The sequence below is a fragment of the Amaranthus tricolor genome, chromosome 11, assembly GCF_026212465.1.
Source record: "Amaranthus tricolor cultivar Red isolate AtriRed21 chromosome 11, ASM2621246v1, whole genome shotgun sequence".
Taxonomy (NCBI): domain Eukaryota; kingdom Viridiplantae; phylum Streptophyta; class Magnoliopsida; order Caryophyllales; family Amaranthaceae; genus Amaranthus; species Amaranthus tricolor.
In genome coordinates this window covers 769,657-789,109 of record NC_080057.1, presented here as the reverse complement: position 1 = coordinate 789,109, position 19,453 = coordinate 769,657, and the positions used below count along the sequence as shown (strand labels likewise).

General features: G+C 35.0%; 1 protein-coding gene across 1 annotated transcript; it reads right to left on the bottom strand.

The window, feature by feature from the left end:
* Positions 1-4,220: 4,220 nt before the first annotated feature.
* LOC130826923 (uncharacterized) lies at positions 4,221-18,798 on the bottom strand. The gene is made up of 8 exons (XM_057692555.1): positions 18,643-18,798; positions 18,203-18,512; positions 18,020-18,108; positions 17,858-17,923; positions 13,845-14,093; positions 13,203-13,361; positions 5,175-5,264; positions 4,221-4,862 (listed from the first exon to the last, which is right to left on the bottom strand). Exons 2-8 carry the CDS (start codon positions 18,463-18,465, stop codon positions 4,666-4,668), a joined length of 1,113 nt encoding a protein of 370 aa, XP_057548538.1. The 5' UTR covers positions 18,466-18,512; positions 18,643-18,798; the 3' UTR covers positions 4,221-4,665.
* Between the last annotated feature and the right edge of the window lie 655 nt (positions 18,799-19,453).

The following is a 19,453-nucleotide window of genomic DNA, read 5'->3' as shown; positions in this document are numbered from 1 at the left end:
CTGGAAATGGTGCCTTCATCAACACTGTCGGGGAGATGTGAGAAGGTCTGAACCAACCATGTGCACCGTAAACCGCTCCCCCTGATCACTTCTGGTGGTGGGCGCTCTCCTAAAATGCGATGCACCATGTCATGCCAGCCTGATAGCTGGCGTCCACCTGTACACACGGCACGTCCCTCTATGGGAAGCCGCGTTAGTAAGGTTACATCAAGCAATGTGATGGTAGCCTCACCTAGAGGGAGATGAAATGTATGTGCCTCTTGACGCCATCTCTCGACCAGTGCTGTGATAATGGCACGGTCAACTCTGCCGTATGCAACGAGGTGAAAGTCATATAACCTCGTTAGCTCTAAGTATGGGATGATCCTGTCATCGATCACCCATGGAACGGAATCTGGATGCCTGGTGTCCAACGTTTCCGCATCGGACACCTATGAATATTAAAATATAAATAAGTTACTTGTATGTTAGCATTAGTAAAATGTAAATCATAACTATCGTACACCTAACCTGGGCATCCTAAAGAGGAGTACTCCTGTGCTGATGCTGCATTGTCAAGACACTAGGATCTAGGGGTCTTGGAGCTGCTGGATCCATCTCCTTTACTGTTGTGTTCGCAGTAGGTTTAATTAATATTACTATTATGTAATAATATAAAATATATATAACATATTACCTTGAGTTACAGATTATCATTCTAGTATAATATATATAACATATTACCTTGAATTACAGGTTCTAGTGTTGTGACCTTCGCTCCCACAACGACGACAATTAGATCGTTTTGGTCTACCCTCATCCATTTTGTTGGCAATTCTCCTAGACTTAGGCCTCCCTTTACCCCGAATTTGATCGGGATCATGTCTAAGTTCAAAGCCCGTGTATTGCGGCCATGACCTCTTATCGATCATTGGCATGAAGTAAAGTTCATATGTACATAACTTTGAGAATTGTAGCACGGATCCACAAACCTCTCATATGAAAGGTGTCGTTTGATGCAAACAACAAGTATGTGTGAACAAGGAAGGTGGTATATCTCAAGTTTGTTACATGTGCACTTCATTTGATTCAAGTCAACATGTTGAATCTTACCCCCTTTGGACGATCCTCTAGTACCCCTCCCAGTCTTAACTTCGAATACACCACTTCTGTAATCAAATGCGATTATATCATGGAAATTTGCCTTCTCAGTATTTCTATTGATAATTCTAGTGGCATGTGCTGTGTACATGTGTCCTCCAAGTAACCATGCGCTAGCACGTTCACGCCTTTGAACAAAGTAGTCGTTTACCCGATAGAAGGTGAATTCAACAAGTGTTGTCAAAGGTAAGAAACGTACGCCCTTCATCACATAGTTGAAAACTTCAGCTAAGTTCGTGTTAGTAACGCCATACCTATGACCTCCATCATGACACAACGACCACTTAGACATATCACCGACGTCATTAATCCAAAAAATGGCCTCTCGTTTTGCAGTTGCAATGCCTTTAAACCATTCATTACCTTAACTTGTTGTCTTTGCTCAGCTGTTTTACCAAACAACTTCTTCAACTGAACATTACCCATAGCACGATTGAAGTTGCTAAGCAAATGGCGTAAGCAAAACCTATGATAAGCATTAGGTGGTTGCCACTCCGGCTCTTCCATGGTTGCTAAAATAGCAGCGTGTCTATCAGAAATAACGCATAAACCCATTCTCTGTGTGACATGCTTACGCATACAAGCTATGAACCAGGACCATGCACTTATATTCTCCTTCTCTACCAAGGCAAAGGCCAATGGAAAGGTTCCCTTATCACCATCTTAGGCAATGGCAATCAATAAGATATGATGATATTTACCATACAAGTGTGTGCCATCAATGGCAATAAGAGGTTTACAATAATTGAAGCCTTCAATGCAAGGTTTAAAGGCCCAAAAGACACGTTGGAAGGTCCTAATATTAGGTCTCACATATACACCAATGTCATTGTCCTCCTTAAAATACCACTCAAGTACTAACCCCGGGTTGGAATGTTGCAAAGCTTCTAAAAAGCGTTGAAGGAGTGAGTAAGAACCTTCCCAGGTCCCATAAATGGACAACAACGCTTGTTGCTTTGCACACCGTGCTCGCTTATAATTCAGATGCACACCAAAATGATCTTTAACCATCTGCCGTAGGACAGATACCTTAATGGATGGGTTTTTAGCAACACAATTTCTAATGACATTATTAATGACAGAAGATGTCAGGTGAATGTGTCCAGCCGAAACAGTGTCACTACCCAATACACAAGAACCATGCTTACCCGTATAAGTAACAATACGCCATGAAGATAAATAAGAATCAAATGTAGCCCTAAGTTTCCACAAACAACCCCGCATGCACTTCAAGGTAAGGACAGTTTGGTTCGAGGTCTCTGTTCTGTACTTCACATTTCTGCGAATATGATACACTCTGATAGCTTCCAACAACGATTCCTTGCTATCAAACATCATACCCTTTTCAAACTCTCCCTCTTCGGTGTATGTCGTATCACAAGCCCAAGTCCTCCATGAGTTGTCCTCCTCATACTCGTCTAAAGGAGGACAGAGGGCATAAGGTGTAGGAGGAATGATTGTAGGAATGTTGCCTAGGGTCATATCATTTGCTAGCGCATCCTCATCGACATCCATATTGTCCTCAGAAGGATCGTCAATGAGCTCATTACTCTCGTTTCCATCATCCCAAGGTCCCGTCTCAGCAGTTTCTCCTAATCAATTGGAACTTGATTCGTAGGGGGTTGAGAAAAATTACAAGATGCGGAAGAAACGACGGGATTTACAGTTTCCTGAGTTAATATAGGCATAGCCGCATAGGGGTAGGAGTAGGATTAGAAGCAACTATATTCCCTAATGGTACTTCTTCTACGTATAACTCCAAAGAGGAAATTTGGGTGGACTTTGAATGCTCCCACATAGCATCTATAGCCTCATCATCCTCAACAGGAAAGGCAATCAATTCTCCACTCATGTCATATTTAAAACTTATATTTACGATACTTCTAGTAGGGTCCATGTTCGAATTGCAAGCAAACAACTTACGTCTTCCCCCAACATAATGAACTTTGCTACTACTTTCTCGAATACAACCATTCCAAAAACATACTATAGTAACGCGAAATGATGCCATATTCTACATTAATACAAAGAAAATCAACATCAACATCAACTCATGCCCATACAAGTACATTACATTCATTTGATTATAATCTTTTTTGGTCTAAAAATTATTAAAATCCATAATATAATTATGTTCATACATATATAATGCACATAAAATCCAAATAATAAATCAATTCATAAATAATATTTCTAATACCAACATCAACATCAACATTTCTAATAATATTATCAACATTGAATTCCACTAATTCACAAACATTAATTCAAAAAACAACATAAAGCTGTAGAAATAATTAAAAATTACCTTCAATACTTATGGATGATTAAGAATAGTCTTGATTTAACAACTAGTAACCTAGATTTGAAATAATAAGCAAATTTGGTTAAAACCATAAACAACTACATATACACCAAAAAAAACACAAAAAATTTTACCTTTGAGCAAGCTAAAGTATTCCACACTAATTTTGATGTGCCAAATTGAAAGAGGAATGCAAGAATTGATGGATTGAATCAATGGTTTTAGAGGGAGAATGTCGAATGAAATTAGGGTTTTGAGAAATGGGTAAAAATGCGAAAAAATGAAACTGATCTGCGTATTTGTGTATCAGGGCTGATAGCTGTTCGCAGTTACTAACTGCGAACATTTATTTTGTCTTTTATGGTTGTTCGCAGTTATTAACTGCGAACAGCTCCAAACCACAAGTCCGGGGATTTTACGCTTACTTTTGGAAATTTTTTAAAATTTAGTTTATTTAATTTTTTTTTTTTTAACAACTTCAAATTTTCCGCAGGTGTGCTTGGCAAAACAATGGCGAGATTTAAGAAGCTTGCTTAAGACAACACAGGGACTTTTTAAGTTTGCAAAGCATGTTTAGAGAATGAGAAAAGACCAATGGGGCTGTCATGAATACCTCTTCATATAAATCACCATAAAGAAATACATTATTAATATCAAGTTGAAAGAAGAACAACTATTTAGAGGCTGCAATTGAGACGATACCACGTATGGTTAGAAACGTTTTGGGGTATTCTGCTGTTAAATACTACAAAATATCAAAACGAGAAAAAAGAAGTTATAAAATCAACTCTTCCTATAATAAAAGTTTAGTCTCTTCGGAGAAGAGACATCTCATAAAATAATACTTCACAAGTTTAGTAACTTCTTTACAATTTTCATGATACAAATATAAAAAACGGGAAAATATATATTCTCAAAAACAAAATTTGGTAAACTAATCTTGTAAACAGTCTGTTCACAAACATAAAATAATGTTGTTTTAGATACCATAAGAGAATCACCATTCTTTTCCAGTCTCCCCTATTTCATCTGACTCCATACATGTAAATTGAAACATTACACAGGCCAAGTTCTATGAAGAAGCACATAACAGTTGTCGATTTCCTATGAAATGCCGGCTAAAAGTTGCAACTGATTAGATCAAAACAAGGGAACAGGATACATCGAAACACACAAGATACTTGAACAAACCAGCAGATAGATCTTGCAGTTTAGCAGTATTACTTGATATCGTCTGGCCCCCAAGCTTCATCCCTCAAAACTTGCCTCGTGACAATCCGGTTCCTCCTAGCATCTTCCTGCTTCCTCAACTCTCTAGATCCAAAGCTTGAAGGCAACTTAACTCCCAATTCTTGAGCAATGAGCCGTTGAGCAGTTCGAGCTGACGTCTTTGGTCTCTGCCGAGGTGGATCCAAGTCTAACAGTACCATGAACATAATTAAGAGTATAACATAGCATATCATTCAACTACTCCACCTCAGTTTGACAAAACGTCTAGGAGGAGCATCGGCTAACATATAATTATTATAGCAATGATTCTCACCGAAGCAGTGATTCTTAATCATCTATAATTAAAATAAGTCGTACGATTATTATAGCAATAAGCATATGAAGCTATAATCTGCAAGTTTTTGAGAAAACCAAACATATAATGTGATCACACCGAAATAATGCTTAAAAATATGAGCAGAAAATTAAAAGGCAGAGGAAAAAAGTAAATATATTATACCTTTGATTGAAATGGAGCTCATTACGGGGTCATCTTCCTCCAGTAGGTAAACTTTAAAAGAACAACGAACACTATTAAGCGCCTCACGAGCTGCAAATTATATGTCCATCAAAAACATATATTATTTTGGATTTCAGGGAATGGACAAAAATACAGACCATAAACCTTATATTGCAGAAATACAACATAAATATATACAAAGAAGCAGATGCAAGGGACAAAGGGAAGATAACTCAGCAAAAAATGTAAATAGTCATCAAATAATCAGAACACAGATACAATCCACACATGGAAACTTGGGTCCTAAGTCAACATCATTCACATAAATACTTAATTTTCAGGTCAAGTAACCAACAAATCATACCCTTTGATGAGAATGACCCAATAAAAATAATGGAGTTCATATTCTTCCATTCACTCCATCCATGATTGGTTCAAAATCATTTATTTCACCACGGTTCATTTGATCATATTGCTAAATTGTTTCATATAGTTAGTAATTGACTTTGGGTACATACTTTTCTTGCTTTATGTAATGCCTTTTTATGTTGTTTTGAGTCCAGTATTAGTTTACTTTTCAATTCCCTAAAGAAAAGAAGAGTTCAGTCCTTTATAGAGAAGGTCTAAAAATACTTATTGATTAAAATCGATCTTTGGGCATCATAGCCTAGCTTTCCTAACTAGCATATATCATATATCATACTGGTTAAAATCCACCCTCCCTTATTGATGAAATTTATTAGAAATACCTAGCTAGCCTGTAACTTATTGGTTAAACTTCACCCCCTTATTCATCATCATCACACATCTTCCACCATGACGTGAGAAGTATCGCAAGCATAGTTATCAGAATCCCGACTCTGATCTACGATTCGACGATCTACGATTCAAAGACAGGCGACCGATCCGGATCATAGGTAGGATCTTAATGTGGTAGAATCGTGCGATTCTACTTAGCTCAAGAATTTAGATGATAGGATCATAACATGATTCTACGATCCTACGATCCAGCGATCCGATCATATATGAGTAGTTTTAATCGTAAAATATTTTCATATAATATAGATTTTACTCACGTATAAATACATATTTAAATAATTACATCAATACCTTTATAAATTCAAATTTTTCTTGATTTGTAATTTAAAAAGGATTATTAAAAATATTTTTTTCAAAACATAATAGATGAAGTCAATTAAGTTTTTTACTTACACTTTAAAACTGAAAAAAAGAACAGATATAATTGATAATTAATAATCCAAGCATATTAATGCATATTTGTAGGATCACACGATCCTACGATCCGATTCTACAGATTTCAATCCTACCCCTTCAACGATCCTAAGTAGAATCCCGATCCTAATAAACTTGATCGCAAGCACAACCACCTTCTTGAAAAGATCTTTAAGCATTATATGCAAGTGAAAGAAAGGAGAAAAACGCCATAATCAAGAAGCTTGAGGCTTAAATTCAAGAACTTAAGCTCTTGGCTAGACGAGATAGCCAAAATTATCATCACTATGAGTATGAAGATGAAGAATTCGAGTAAAGATAGAGAGGATCAAACTCAAACCCGCACCTTCGCACTAAAGTTTGATGACATAAAGGTGGATATTCTCAACTTTGAAGGTAAGCTTGATCCCAATGAATTTCTTGAATAGTTGAGAAACATTGAGAGGGTTTTTGATTACTAACAAATCTTATAGGACAAGAAAGTCAAGGTTGTTGCATTGAAGCTTCTAAAGTATGTATCAACAAGGTGGTTCAACAAATGCACTAAACGTGAGAGTCAATGCCGAGAAAAGGTGAGATCATGGGAGAAAATGAGGAAGCCATTGAAGGAGAAATTTCTACCTACACTCTACATGCAAGAAAACTTCAATAAATTGCATCATCTTCAAGAAGGTTAATATAGTGTAGAGGAGCATGCTAGAGATTTTAAAACTTTGTAAATGATATGTGATATTAACGAAGATGATCATCCAACATTAATTAGGTTTTTTGGTGGTTCAGAACCTACTGTTAAAAATAATGTTGAATTGAATCAATACCATCTCTTGAAGATTTAATCTTACTAGCTCATAAGGTAGAGAAAAACCAAAAGCTTATTGGGAAGGATCCTTTTCTAAATATTCTCAATCATCTTACCAAAGACCTTATCAAAACCCTACAAAAAGTAGACAAACACATACCCCAAACCCCCTTTCCAACCACAAAGCCACAAAATAGCCCAAACACTTCCAATATTATCCTAAAGAGATGATAACAATGTCAAGACATTGGTCACATTTCGGTTGATTGTCCCAATTAAAAGTAGTACGCTATAATGACTTATATTCGGATTTACAAAGGGGTAATTTATGTAATTACTATGATAGCGATAACTTGGGGAATAAGTTAGTAGTTTGTCATAAATAGAGGAGATTACGGAGTCATAATAATCATGAAAATTGTTAAACATATGGTAGATGAGTTTATACTCATTTGGGGAAATTGCAAGCATCTCGAATAGCTTGTTTTATCTTTTATTATTTGCTTTTAGGTTGTAAGCTTCCTTTAATCATCAATTTTATAATATAATTTCTCTTGGTCTCTTTTTATCGTTTTATCTCTATTTTACTGTTTTAGTCCAATCAGTCAATTCATAGCATAGGCTTGATGGATTATAAGGAGGAAATGGAGGAAGAAAACTGCTATGAGGAGTAGCAATTGGAGAATGATGCAACTTATGTTGGTCCTGATCAAGGAGAATGTCGTGATATTTAGTGAGCTTTTAATGTTTCTCACATAGAAGGTGATCAAAGAGAGGCAATTTTCTAAACTAAGTGCACAATTGGCAAGAAGGTTTGTTCCCTCATCATTAATGGAGGAAGTTGTGCAAATATGGTTACTGAACACATGGTGGAGAAACTCATACTTTCAATCATTCTACATCCAAATCCCTACACTATCCAATGGCTCAATCAAAGCAAAGGTAAACAAGTTACTAAGCAAGTTCTTTTTTTCAATAGACAAAATTTATAAAGAGAAATTATTATGTGACATCATACCTATGAATGTTTGTCATGTACTTTTGGGTAGACCATGGCAATATGATAGGAGGGTACTTGATTATCACTTTAAAAACACCCACACTTTTACAGAAGACAAAAAGAATATTGTAGTAACTGCATTAATCCGTTCGTCCAAACCTCAATCCTTGGCTAAACTCATGTAATGGAAAATGAACATCATGTGTCCCCTAAGGTAGTACATGACAACCCTTTGTTTGTCCATTTACTTTATGATTATGGTCATGTATATCCTAACGAGAATCCCCATGGCCTTTCTCCAAAAAGAGACATTCAACACAAAATTGACCTTATTCCAAGTTTTATGTTACCTAATAAACTGACTTATAGGTATAATCCTAAGGATAACGAGGAAATCAGGAGACAAGTGGATAAATTGTTTGAAAAGGGGTTGATTAGGGAGTCTTCGAGTGCTTGTGTTGTTCCTAAATTACTTGTCCCAAAGAAAAATGAAGAATGGAGAATGTGTGTTGATAAAAGGGGCATAAACAAAATCATCAACCGATACTGATTCCTCATTCCTAGATTAGATGACCTATTGGAAGGTTTGCATGGTTCTAAAGTGTTTTCCAAAGTTGATTTAAGTGACTACCATCAAATTAGAATCCACGAGGGAGATGAGTGGAAAACAACTTTTAAAACCAAGGAGGGATTGTATGAATGGTTAGTCATGTCCTTTGGCCTTTCAAATGCCCCTTCCACTTTCATGAGACTAATGAATCACTGTCACATGATTCATTAATTTTGCGAATCGAGAATAAAAAAGGAGAACTATGGTCCGTTGTGCGTTGTTTTAGGGTCATTTTGAGCGAATCGTGAATTCAAAAAGCGAATTAACTGGTGAATTATTTTACACTGTAATGAATCAAACACATAAACCATTGCTTGGACACTTTGTTGTTGTTGTTAGAGTTATTGGTGACTTGAGTGCACTATACAAGACTATGCATTAGTATGAGTGCATAGAAATGATCTTTTGGGTGTTTAAGTTAGTCACTTAATTTGTAGTTAAGTTGGTGGATTAATTTGTGTGTTAATGATGGTGTTTAAGTTGGTGATCAATGCATGGTGTAAATGGTGTGTTGATGGAAGCACTTAAACATGCATATTATGATGATAATTAAGGCATGATGAATGATAGCTAATGAGAAGACTAAAGGGTGAAGATTCTTGTACGAGGCATCCAAGTAATGAAACATTGCCTTAATCGAGCACTGGATTCGGTTTTCGACTCTTGATGTTCCTTGAAGTTGTTTATTGTGCATTAATCCTTAGCCTTAATTATGTAATACTCACTAATGTAATTACCTCTATAAATAGTGGTCTCATATGCTCATCAAACATATCCACAAAATACCCCAAGCCTAAACACATAGCTATATCTTTTCTCTATTGTAATTCTCCATTTGAGAGTTCTTTGAGCTCCTTTGTGATAATATAAGTGAGATACTACACATCGGAGGACGTAGCCTTAATTGGGTGAACCTTGTTAAATCTTTGTGTCATTTTTTATTGCATCATTTTTTCCTAAAAACATCGTTTTCATTGAAAGTGTAATTTGTTCATCACAAGACTTCATATACTCATCTTGATGATATTGGAGTGTGAAACACGTTTGAACTCTAATATAACATCATTTTCAGTTGTTTATTTTGATGACATTCTTGCGTATAGGGCTAATGAGGATTAGCATGTTTTGCATTTGAAAGATGTGTTTATGAGGTTCTTAACAGGGAAAAGTTGTATGGAAACCTTGAGAATGTCGACTCTTTCGAATTCACTAATGTTTCTTGGTTTCATTGTTAATAGTCATGGTATAAAAGTTGATGAGATGAAGGTAGATTAGTGCCCAGCTTTAGATCCATCATGGCCCCCATTACCGAGCTTACCAAGCTTAAGTCTTTTGAGTGGAACTCCAAAACACAGCAAGCCTTTTAAACCGTAAAAGAAAAGCTCACCACCGCTACCTGTTTTAGCCCTTCCTAACTTCAATGAGATGTTTAAGGTAGAGTGTGATGACCTAAGAGTACGGATTGGAGCTATCCTTGTTCAAAACAATCGTTCCCTTGCTTATTTAAGTAAGAAGCTTAGTGATGCAAAAAGAAAGTACTGCACTTATACTAAAGAGTTTTAAGCTACCATTAAAGCCTTTACCCATTGGAGACAGTACCTTATTGTTAAAGAGTTCATCCTTCATTCCGACCATGAGGCCCTTGAATTTATTCAAAGCCAACAAAAAATTCAAGATAGGCATGCTAAATGGGTAGAATTCCTTTAAACCTTTCATTTTTAATCAAAAAAAAGCTGGAAAAATAAACAAGGGTGCAGATACTCTATCAAAAAAAAATCCTTCTATTAAAAACTTCGAGTCCTAGATAGATTGGGACGACATTACTTAAGAAAAGGTTTACAAAGCAAAAAAGGTCCAAGTTGTGTACAAGGCTAGATGGTCTATTTAAAGTGCTTCAAAAGGTGAATGACAATGCTTACAATTTGGAGCTTCCAAGTGACTTGGTGTTTCTAACACCTTCAATGTAAGTGACTTCATTCCTTTTCATGAGGATGATCTTTACCAAACTTGAGGACAAGCTTTTTGAAAGAAGGGAAGGATGATGGAGTTCATATTCATTACATTCACTCCATCATACATTGGTTCAAGAACATTTATTTCACTATAGTTCATTTGATCATATTGCCAAATTATTTCATATAATTAGTAATTGATCTTTGGTACACATTTTTATTGTTTAATTTAATGTCTTTTTCTATTGTTTAGAGTCTAGGATTAGTTTGCTTTTCAATTCCCTAAAGAAAATATGAGTTTAGTCCATTTGTAGAATAGGTCTACAACTTTATTAAATTTCTAGAGCAACTGCAAAACTAGGTTTACCGCACTGTCAAAGCACTTATTTTGAGTCTTTTTAATGTTCTTTTTCTGATATTTAATATCCTAAGCTATTAGGACATGTTTAATAATGTTTGACTTAATTTTTGTATTATTTTGAGTCAAGTATAGTAGATTGAGTAGTAATTCTTATTTTCATATATAAACATTAAAGCTCACACAAATCATGCAATTATACAAGTACTAAGTGATTTATAATGGAAAAAATCAACTAAAAGAAGAAAACATGTTACATGTCAAATATCCATCATGCAAGGAGAAATACAAGGGGGAGTTGAAATACAAAATCAAACTTTTGTTGGAGGAATATTCTAGAATAGAAAATCAGCAAAAATAACCTCCCTACTACTCCTACCACATGCCTCCCACCATCAACCATCAAGAGGAAGTTTTGCTTCAATAACTTTCATAATCATCATACAACTTCCCCACTTCAAGCACCAATTAAAAGTAATTACTTTCATGTACTTATTTTTATTAATAGACCTAATTTACGTACATAAAATCATATTTGGAATAATGGAATTGAGTTTTGAACTTATTGCTAGTTTATGCTTTTAAGTTATTTCTAGGATTAGAAATTACTTGATTGAAGTTTCTATGCTTAGTAGTGTTTGGCAAGATCACTTGTCGTCTTAGAAGCCTTTAATATAGTACTGTGGTGTGTCTAATCAATACCTAATCAAAGTTTGCCATTGTTATCATTGTTCATCAAAGCAGGAGTGTAAGTGAGGTGTCACTTAGAAGGAATTTCTCAGGATATTCATCTTGTAATTCTAAACCTAAACATAACTCTTAAGCTTAAACACATTATCATTTGTCACAAAAGAACCTTTGATTGAAATTGGTGTGAAATTTATTACAAATACTTATTTCTAAAATCATCAAATCGATCTTTAGGCATCATAGTCTACCTTTCCTAGCTAGCCTATATTATATAATATTGACTCTCAATAAATCAGATAATAGAAAATTTCATTTATAGATTCATAAGAAAAGTGCCCTTGAAACCTTTGTAGTAAACTAAGTTCTAAGCTCAAAACAAAAAACAAGAGAAAAAGAATATACAAATGCCACAAGTTGACAAACACAAAGAAACTAATTAGACATGCTAACAATTGGCAAAGACAGAGTTGTGCAATGACCTAAAAAGTTTTCATCAACCACACAATTCCTGATTTTTTAATATTTAGCTTTACGATGGAATAGCTGTGGAGTTTTTGCGTCCATTTTGGATGGAGCTTAAGATCTATAGTTCTTTGGTTTCAAATTATAATGGATTGCGATAGAATTTTTGTTAAATCATGTGTATTTTATATGAAACTGCAAGTAATGTTTGCTATCATGGAACAATTAAAAATATCTATATTTTTATAAGAAAAAACTATGCATAGGTCCAACCCATCCAGACCCCGTCTATGAAGGTGTGAAGTTTAGTAGTTCTAGAACAAGTATATATCAACACGTCGTCTAACTAGAATTCAAAGATGACTCATTGAAGAGATTTAAGAACAGGATTTCAGGGTTGATTTCATTCTTTGGTTTCAAATTATAATGGACTGCAATCGAATTTTTGTTAAATCATGTGTATTTTATATGAAACTGCAAGTAATGTTTGCTATCATGGAACAATCAAAAATATCTTTATTTTTATAAGAAAAACTATGCATAGGTCCAACTCATCCAGACCCCGTCTATGAAGGTGTGAAGTTTAGTAGTTGTAGAACAAGTATATATCAACACATCGTCTAACTAGAATTCAAAGAAGACTCATTGAAGAGATTTAAGAACAAGATTTCAGGGTTGATTTCAAATTTTATCATCGTCGTAGGAAGATTCAAAGAGTTGAAAGCAACAAAATTGATTTAACATGCAAATATTCAAATATAGATTATAGGTTTGCCAATTACTAACTAACAAGATTTCCTTTTAATATGAACATGAATAAATTAAACTACTCCTGGTAGAAAATCAAGAAACCAAGCATGTATGGAGGACATGCATGCATATCTCTTAGAATATCAAATATCATGCCAGAGAAGCCACACATACCTATAGATGGGTTTCGAAATACAGCTAGTGCACGTGTATCATTAACCCAACGAATAGAAAACCCTCGATCTCTGAAATCTTCAAAAAGTCTTTCCAAATTTATCGTCGTAGTACTTGGGTGAAATGCATCCAAGACAAGGACATGATGTGTACCATACACTAAAACACAAAAACAAGAAGTAAATAATTTGGTCGATAGAAAATACCAACGGTAACATAGCAGTATCATAACGGAAAGTGACTTCGTATGGAGATTGGCAAATCATGTGACACTGAACCTTACACTTATAATAACAAAGAGGTTGTTTTCATTGAACCTAGGTTGCGAAAATCATTTACAACTTCACATAAACCAGAAACGAAAATAATTAATGAGCCACTTTTCTTTAGTCTGTTATAATCCAAGTCAAATAACTAAATCTTTGAATTCATCAAGAATGGACAAAGTATGTAAGAAACCCCAACAACAATGCCAAAAGCCTTAATTTCAAAAGATTGGAGATAAAAGTTACCTAAATTCTTAAAAAGTTTAACTTGACATATAGCTTAACCGAATGAATATTTGTTCATAATTTTATAAACACTCCAAGATCAAAGTACTAATTTGCAAGCACAAAACTTTCACAAATATGTCTCACTCACATTTTCTTGTTTCGGAAGCTTTTTCAGTCTTATCATGAACCACCTCATCTGATGTGTCACATGCTATAAGGTCGTGTGTTTGCTCATCACTATATAATCCTTGTTTTTTATATGTGAAAGTTCCTCTCCCACGCCTAGTTGGGACCTTTTTCTTAATCTCTGACTCATCCAATAAAAGCTTTGAAACCTCTGGCAAGCATGGTGGAGGGAGCAACTCATCTAGTGCACGATCTGCTATAGCTTCCCAGTCTTATCACACACAAAAACATCATTGTTATATTTTAATAACTATAAAGTATAAACACATTATATCAACATCCCATCAGACAACAAGAAATGTACGTAATAATATTACATCTCCAAATTTCAGTGAAGATTCTAGAAGGAAAAATATAATACTCAATTTTTTTCAAAGAAAAACACAGAATTCAATTTCCATCAAAAGTTGACCATAGAATTTCGATGAAAAAAATGTTGCTAGACCAAGAATAGAAGATAAAAGGGTATCAAAATCATTAGCAAAATAAGAAGTCTTGACGAGGAAAGGATATCAAAATGCCTAACAAATTGGCCCTAAAATATAGGACACATCGTGCAAAAATATTGTTTTGGTTACGGTCGTGATAACAATTGTGAAATGATTTTGAGGTTAATGAGGATGATTTCGCGGTCAATGAGGTCTACATTTTGTTTGCAATGAACTCATTAACTTTTACGATGCGATGCCATGATGTAGGCTTGTTTTTGGACTTTGATAGGAAAAAGACCAAGAATAGAAGATGTTACAAATAATAAGCAAATATTTCAAAGCGACACACGACAAAATCCACACAATGACAAGAACATTCCATAAGCGTCCCACAAAACACATTGCAATACTAAACCCAAAAACAATTTAGGAGCATTGGATTGCAAGTTTAACACAAAAATAAGCATAGACGACGTAGCAATATAATAGTTTAAACAAACCTAGACAAAGAACAAAACATTACTACGGCCTAAGTGCTCTAATCCTGCAATTCAACAGTTAACTAAAGATCCTTTAATGTAGGGCTACAATATAACATAAAATTTCATAACCATAAAAAAACGAGAGAGAAAGTTTCAACAAGCGCAGACAAAAGAATGACAAATTCCTATTGCCAATTAGGCTTTGTTTGGATGGAGGGAAATGGAGAGAAAAGAAGGAAAGAATTTGGAAGGAAGGGAATTGACGGGATTAAGTCTCTTCATTTTTTTACCATCCAAACCTCTCCATAAGAGGAAAGATTTGGAAGGAAAATGAAATTCCTTTCTTTTCCCTCCCCTTCCTTCCCATACAAACAATTGATTCTTTTCCTCTCTTCCCCTTCCCTCCCTTTCCCTTCCTTTCCTTTCCCTCCCCTTCTTTTCTTTTCTCTCCTAATTTGCTATCCAAACACAGTGTTAGTGTTCTTTTCCAAGGAGATACAAAAGCTCCTAAAGATAGGGCATTGCACGACAAATGTTTACAACTATAGATCCAAAGGGAGAATAATTAATTGATATTGGCGCTACTTGATTCACACTTCCAAACTGATAACAAAGTTTGGGTAGCCAAAGGTTAATATATGAGCTGAAAATGTTCAAAGCATGGTTCTGGGAAGCAATACAGCACGTTAACAAACTATAACCAAAATACGAAAATCAAAAAATGGATACCAAGCGATGGAAGTACAAGCTTCCAATCACTTAAAGGAGGATCACCCTAGCAAAGATTAGGGAGAGATAAATCGAAGTCAATGATGCTTTCCGAAAAGCCATTGCAAAGACTGAATAATGAAGGCTTTAAGGTTCAACAAAGGTCAAGTGGCATCATACAAAGAACAAAACAAAGAAAATCATTGTCCAAAAAATCCATGTAGCACCTTAAGGAGTTCTTACGGGGTGTTGCGAACACTAACTTCCCCAAGGGATTAATGTGAAACCAGAGTTAAGAGGTAACGATAGCATACTTATTCACATGATATGTAGACCAAAAATATTCAGAATGGTCCTAGAAAAACACATAACATTTAAATGAAACATATTGGAGTTCAAAAAAATTGATATGAACAAGGGAAATTAGGGTCTCTATCCATCCAAACATTCGTGATAGAGACCCCTAAGAACCCGATAGGACTCATGTGACCCCTCAACAATATACTTATAAGAGAAGAAAAAAGCATGGTTAATAAGGTTAAATTGGTAACTGTAAAGGCGGTTAATTTGTTCCTAAATAAAGGGAAAGTCTTTTGTATATATAGGAGAGGAAGAGATCATTATTAGGGAGAATGATTTAAGTACACTTATTGTTAGGAGTTAAGGGCACTCAAAGTCCCTTATTATCTATGATTCCTATTTTTTTTTTTAAAGCACTTCTTTCTTAAATTCTTTTCAATTTATATCTTCATTCTATCTTTTGATGTATTATCATAAAAAGTCTAGCAAGACCATATCAAAACCATAGTGCGATGTTTGTGAAATACTACACTCGAGATGCCTATTGAATAGTTCATTTAAGAAAATATGTTTAGGCTTCAATATCTTGGAATCAAATGAAGATGTAAGTCAAGCATTCCAATGAATAATCATGGCCCATAGGGTTAGTTTTCATCTCATTCACTTAACAACAATACCTGAAGAACATTATTGGAAAGCAATGTTGCACTAAAAGTTCTTTTTGAGAAATCTAAAAATGTCACTTTGGTAAAGGAATTCAATCATCGTGTATCTACGAAAAACTATAAATTAATAGGAGAAATCACGTCCAGAGTCTCAAATAACTCCTTCTCAACTAATCTTAAAGGCTACAATTCACAATGTAGCTTTTTGGGGGATATGGTAAACTAGACACGAGGAAGATTCTTGAGGACATCAAAGCTCTTTGGCAAAAAATAAGAGCAAAAAATGTTCATAAGCCAATTGTAGCTAGTATTTAAAGCACCAGAAATAGGAATTAGAAATTAAAAGAAAGTATTCCCAACAATGGAAGTAGGGTTTCCACCCACTTGAGCATCCCTTAAAAACCCTAGACAAGATTTACAAGAGAATTGAGCCAATTTTAAAGGTTTGGAAGGCCATACGGTACACAAGGAAACATAAGGGAAATAGGTAGGAAGAATCATAAAATTACTTGAGCATGCATGCCCAAGGGTCCCAGAAGAGCCCTTGTAAAGGGTTGAGAAAAATAATTTGTATGCCTGATTGATTCTGTTTTCTACAGGCTGTTTTGAGGCTAGGGGAGACAAGCATGAGGTTTCTTATGGGGTAACCAAAGACCCTTTGGCATGATGAACAGACCCAAAACTAACCCGAGGGTTCCAAAATTCCATAAAACAGGTGAAGGAATTATACACATTTAATAAAAAAAAGCTCTTAAGTCCTAACGATCAAACAGGGTTGAAAATTTTGGTATTGAGGATCCAAGCATGTGTATGTTTGTTGTGTGACTAAAATCCCATTAGCTTCATACGTGATAAAATATCCAAGTGAAGTTTATGAAAGCCATGTGGAACACCGGCAGACCTCTAATGAAATTTATGGAAAATGGCAGAGTGATACCAAAGAAAAACTTAGGGATCTTGACAATGCTAGCAGTCTAATGATAAAATATCCGAAAGCCATGTGGAACACTGGACCTCTAATGAAATTCATGGAAAATTGCAAAGAGTGATACCTAAGAAAAACTTAGGGGATCCTGACAATGCTGGCAGCCTGCGACCTATGGGAAAATCCATTAAAAGCCCTATTATGTTCGGAAAAAATTCTTAGTTCACCAAGAGTTGAAAAGGCCTTGTTAATTAGAAACATACTCTCTGGTAGAAAAATTAATTCATTCTGTACACTAATGTTGATTGACTATACAAACATGTTAACTAATATTAATCGAGTTACTAAATTGCAGGAAGATTTCTTGAAAAACTACTTCATGGAAAATCCTTTAATACTATGCTGACCTCGAACAAAAAATCACATTAATAAAGCACAAGATTATTTGCAAGAGAAAAGATTACCATCATCTGAAGACCCCTGGGCAGCAACATTATCAGTGGAAGATTTTGCACATAACTCCAAAATCCCTGCCAATTGAGCAAGCAACAATTCCATCAAATGTACCAACTTAACAAGAGATAATGTAGAAAAAGGCATTATACCTCAATGAACAAATAAAGTACCATCATTTGTAGACTCTTCTCTGGTTGAGCTACTTCCAGGCATATCGTTGTCAACACAAACCCTAATTTTTTCATTTGTGCAAGTTTCACTGAAATGAGGAATAACATAGAATAATTTCAAATCAAAGTCTAAACAATTAACTGAAATTAGGGTATCAGAAAACAGGATGAAGAAAAACTGACGCAGAGGCACCGGAGATAAGACTAAGATTGATGGTTGAAGCCTGAGATCGAATTTCATCGGATTTAAGAGAAAGGCCTAGGGAAGAGTAAAGCTTGGCCAGTTCAAAAAGGACAGAGACCAACTGGGGTTGTGAATCTGATGAATTTACAGTCTCCAGCTGTGAAACAAGAGACGTCAGGAGAGATATTGCACCATCTGTATCCCCAGACTCTACTAGATCTTCCACCTTCTCGCTCCAATTCTTCACTGCTTCATCCTCCATGCTCTTCTTACCTTAAACTGATAAAAACCTTAAATTGATATGAATTCCTGTTTCAGAACAGAAGCCAATAATCAAATTCCCTCTAAATCGGTGTTTTTTTTCCTACATTTAGTGTATCAATTCAATCCCTATACATCAGTTACATCAATACAACAATTATGTGATCAAAATTTTGACCTAGTTTCAAGGTAAACCAGTTCGCAAATGTTGGTCACCAGTAATTTTTCGTCTGTCAGCAAACCATCGAGAGAGAAAGGGGATTTTAATTGAAACTTTTATTGTCTGGGTTGGGATTTTGCTTTTGTGAAAGAAAGCTTGTTAAAAACCTCAACGCAAATTATTGTTTAGAACCGTCTTAAAATTAAAATATTAATTTATTTGTAATTACTTTCAAAGCTTAGTTGATCTTTTTTTTTTAAAAAACTTATGTGATCACTTTTAAGTCTATATGATAATTTTTAAGGCCTATATAAGAATTTTGAATGCCTATGTAAGGGTGAAACTTATTCGGATTAAAATTGCAAACCGAATAACAAATATGGTTTGGTGATTTTCTAAATTTGATTTGGATTAGGTTTGAAAATTCAAAAACCGAAATAATTAGGTTTGGATTAGCTCTAAAATTTTACAAAATCGAAAACCGAATTAAAAGATCGAACACGGAAATATTTAACAATCTAGTATAACCCACAATTACTAGCCTAGGCCCAAAACTTAAGTGCTAACCCTAAATTCCCTAATTATTTACCACGTTCCCAGCCGTCTCTTACTCCCTTACCCTTTTTACTTCGCATTCTATCTTCCTGAAGTGAAACCCCTAAACCGTAATCCCTTTTCATTCCCTCTTCGAACTGAAACTATTCACTAACACTTCTAAAAATCTCGAACTGGTTGGTGAAAAACGAAGATTTATTTCCTTGTTAGTCATCCGTTCTGTTCGAAAAACCCAGATTATGCCCTTTTTGATTTCAAGGAGGTAAACATCTTC

Bases quoted from the DNA above. Each gene is read 5' to 3' on its own strand.
- LOC130826923 (XM_057692555.1), bottom strand. From the start codon at position 18,465: ATGGAGGATGAAGCAGTGAAGAATTGGAGCGAGAAGGTGGAAGATCTA. The intron at 5,265-13,202 runs GTATGTGTGGCT...TATAATTTGCAG, and splicing joins ATTTCGAAACCCATCTATAG to CTCGTGAGGCGCTTAATAGT. The intron at 4,863-5,174 runs GTATAATATATT...TGGTACTGTTAG, and splicing joins GAGCTCCATTTCAATCAAAG to ACTTGGATCCACCTCGGCAG.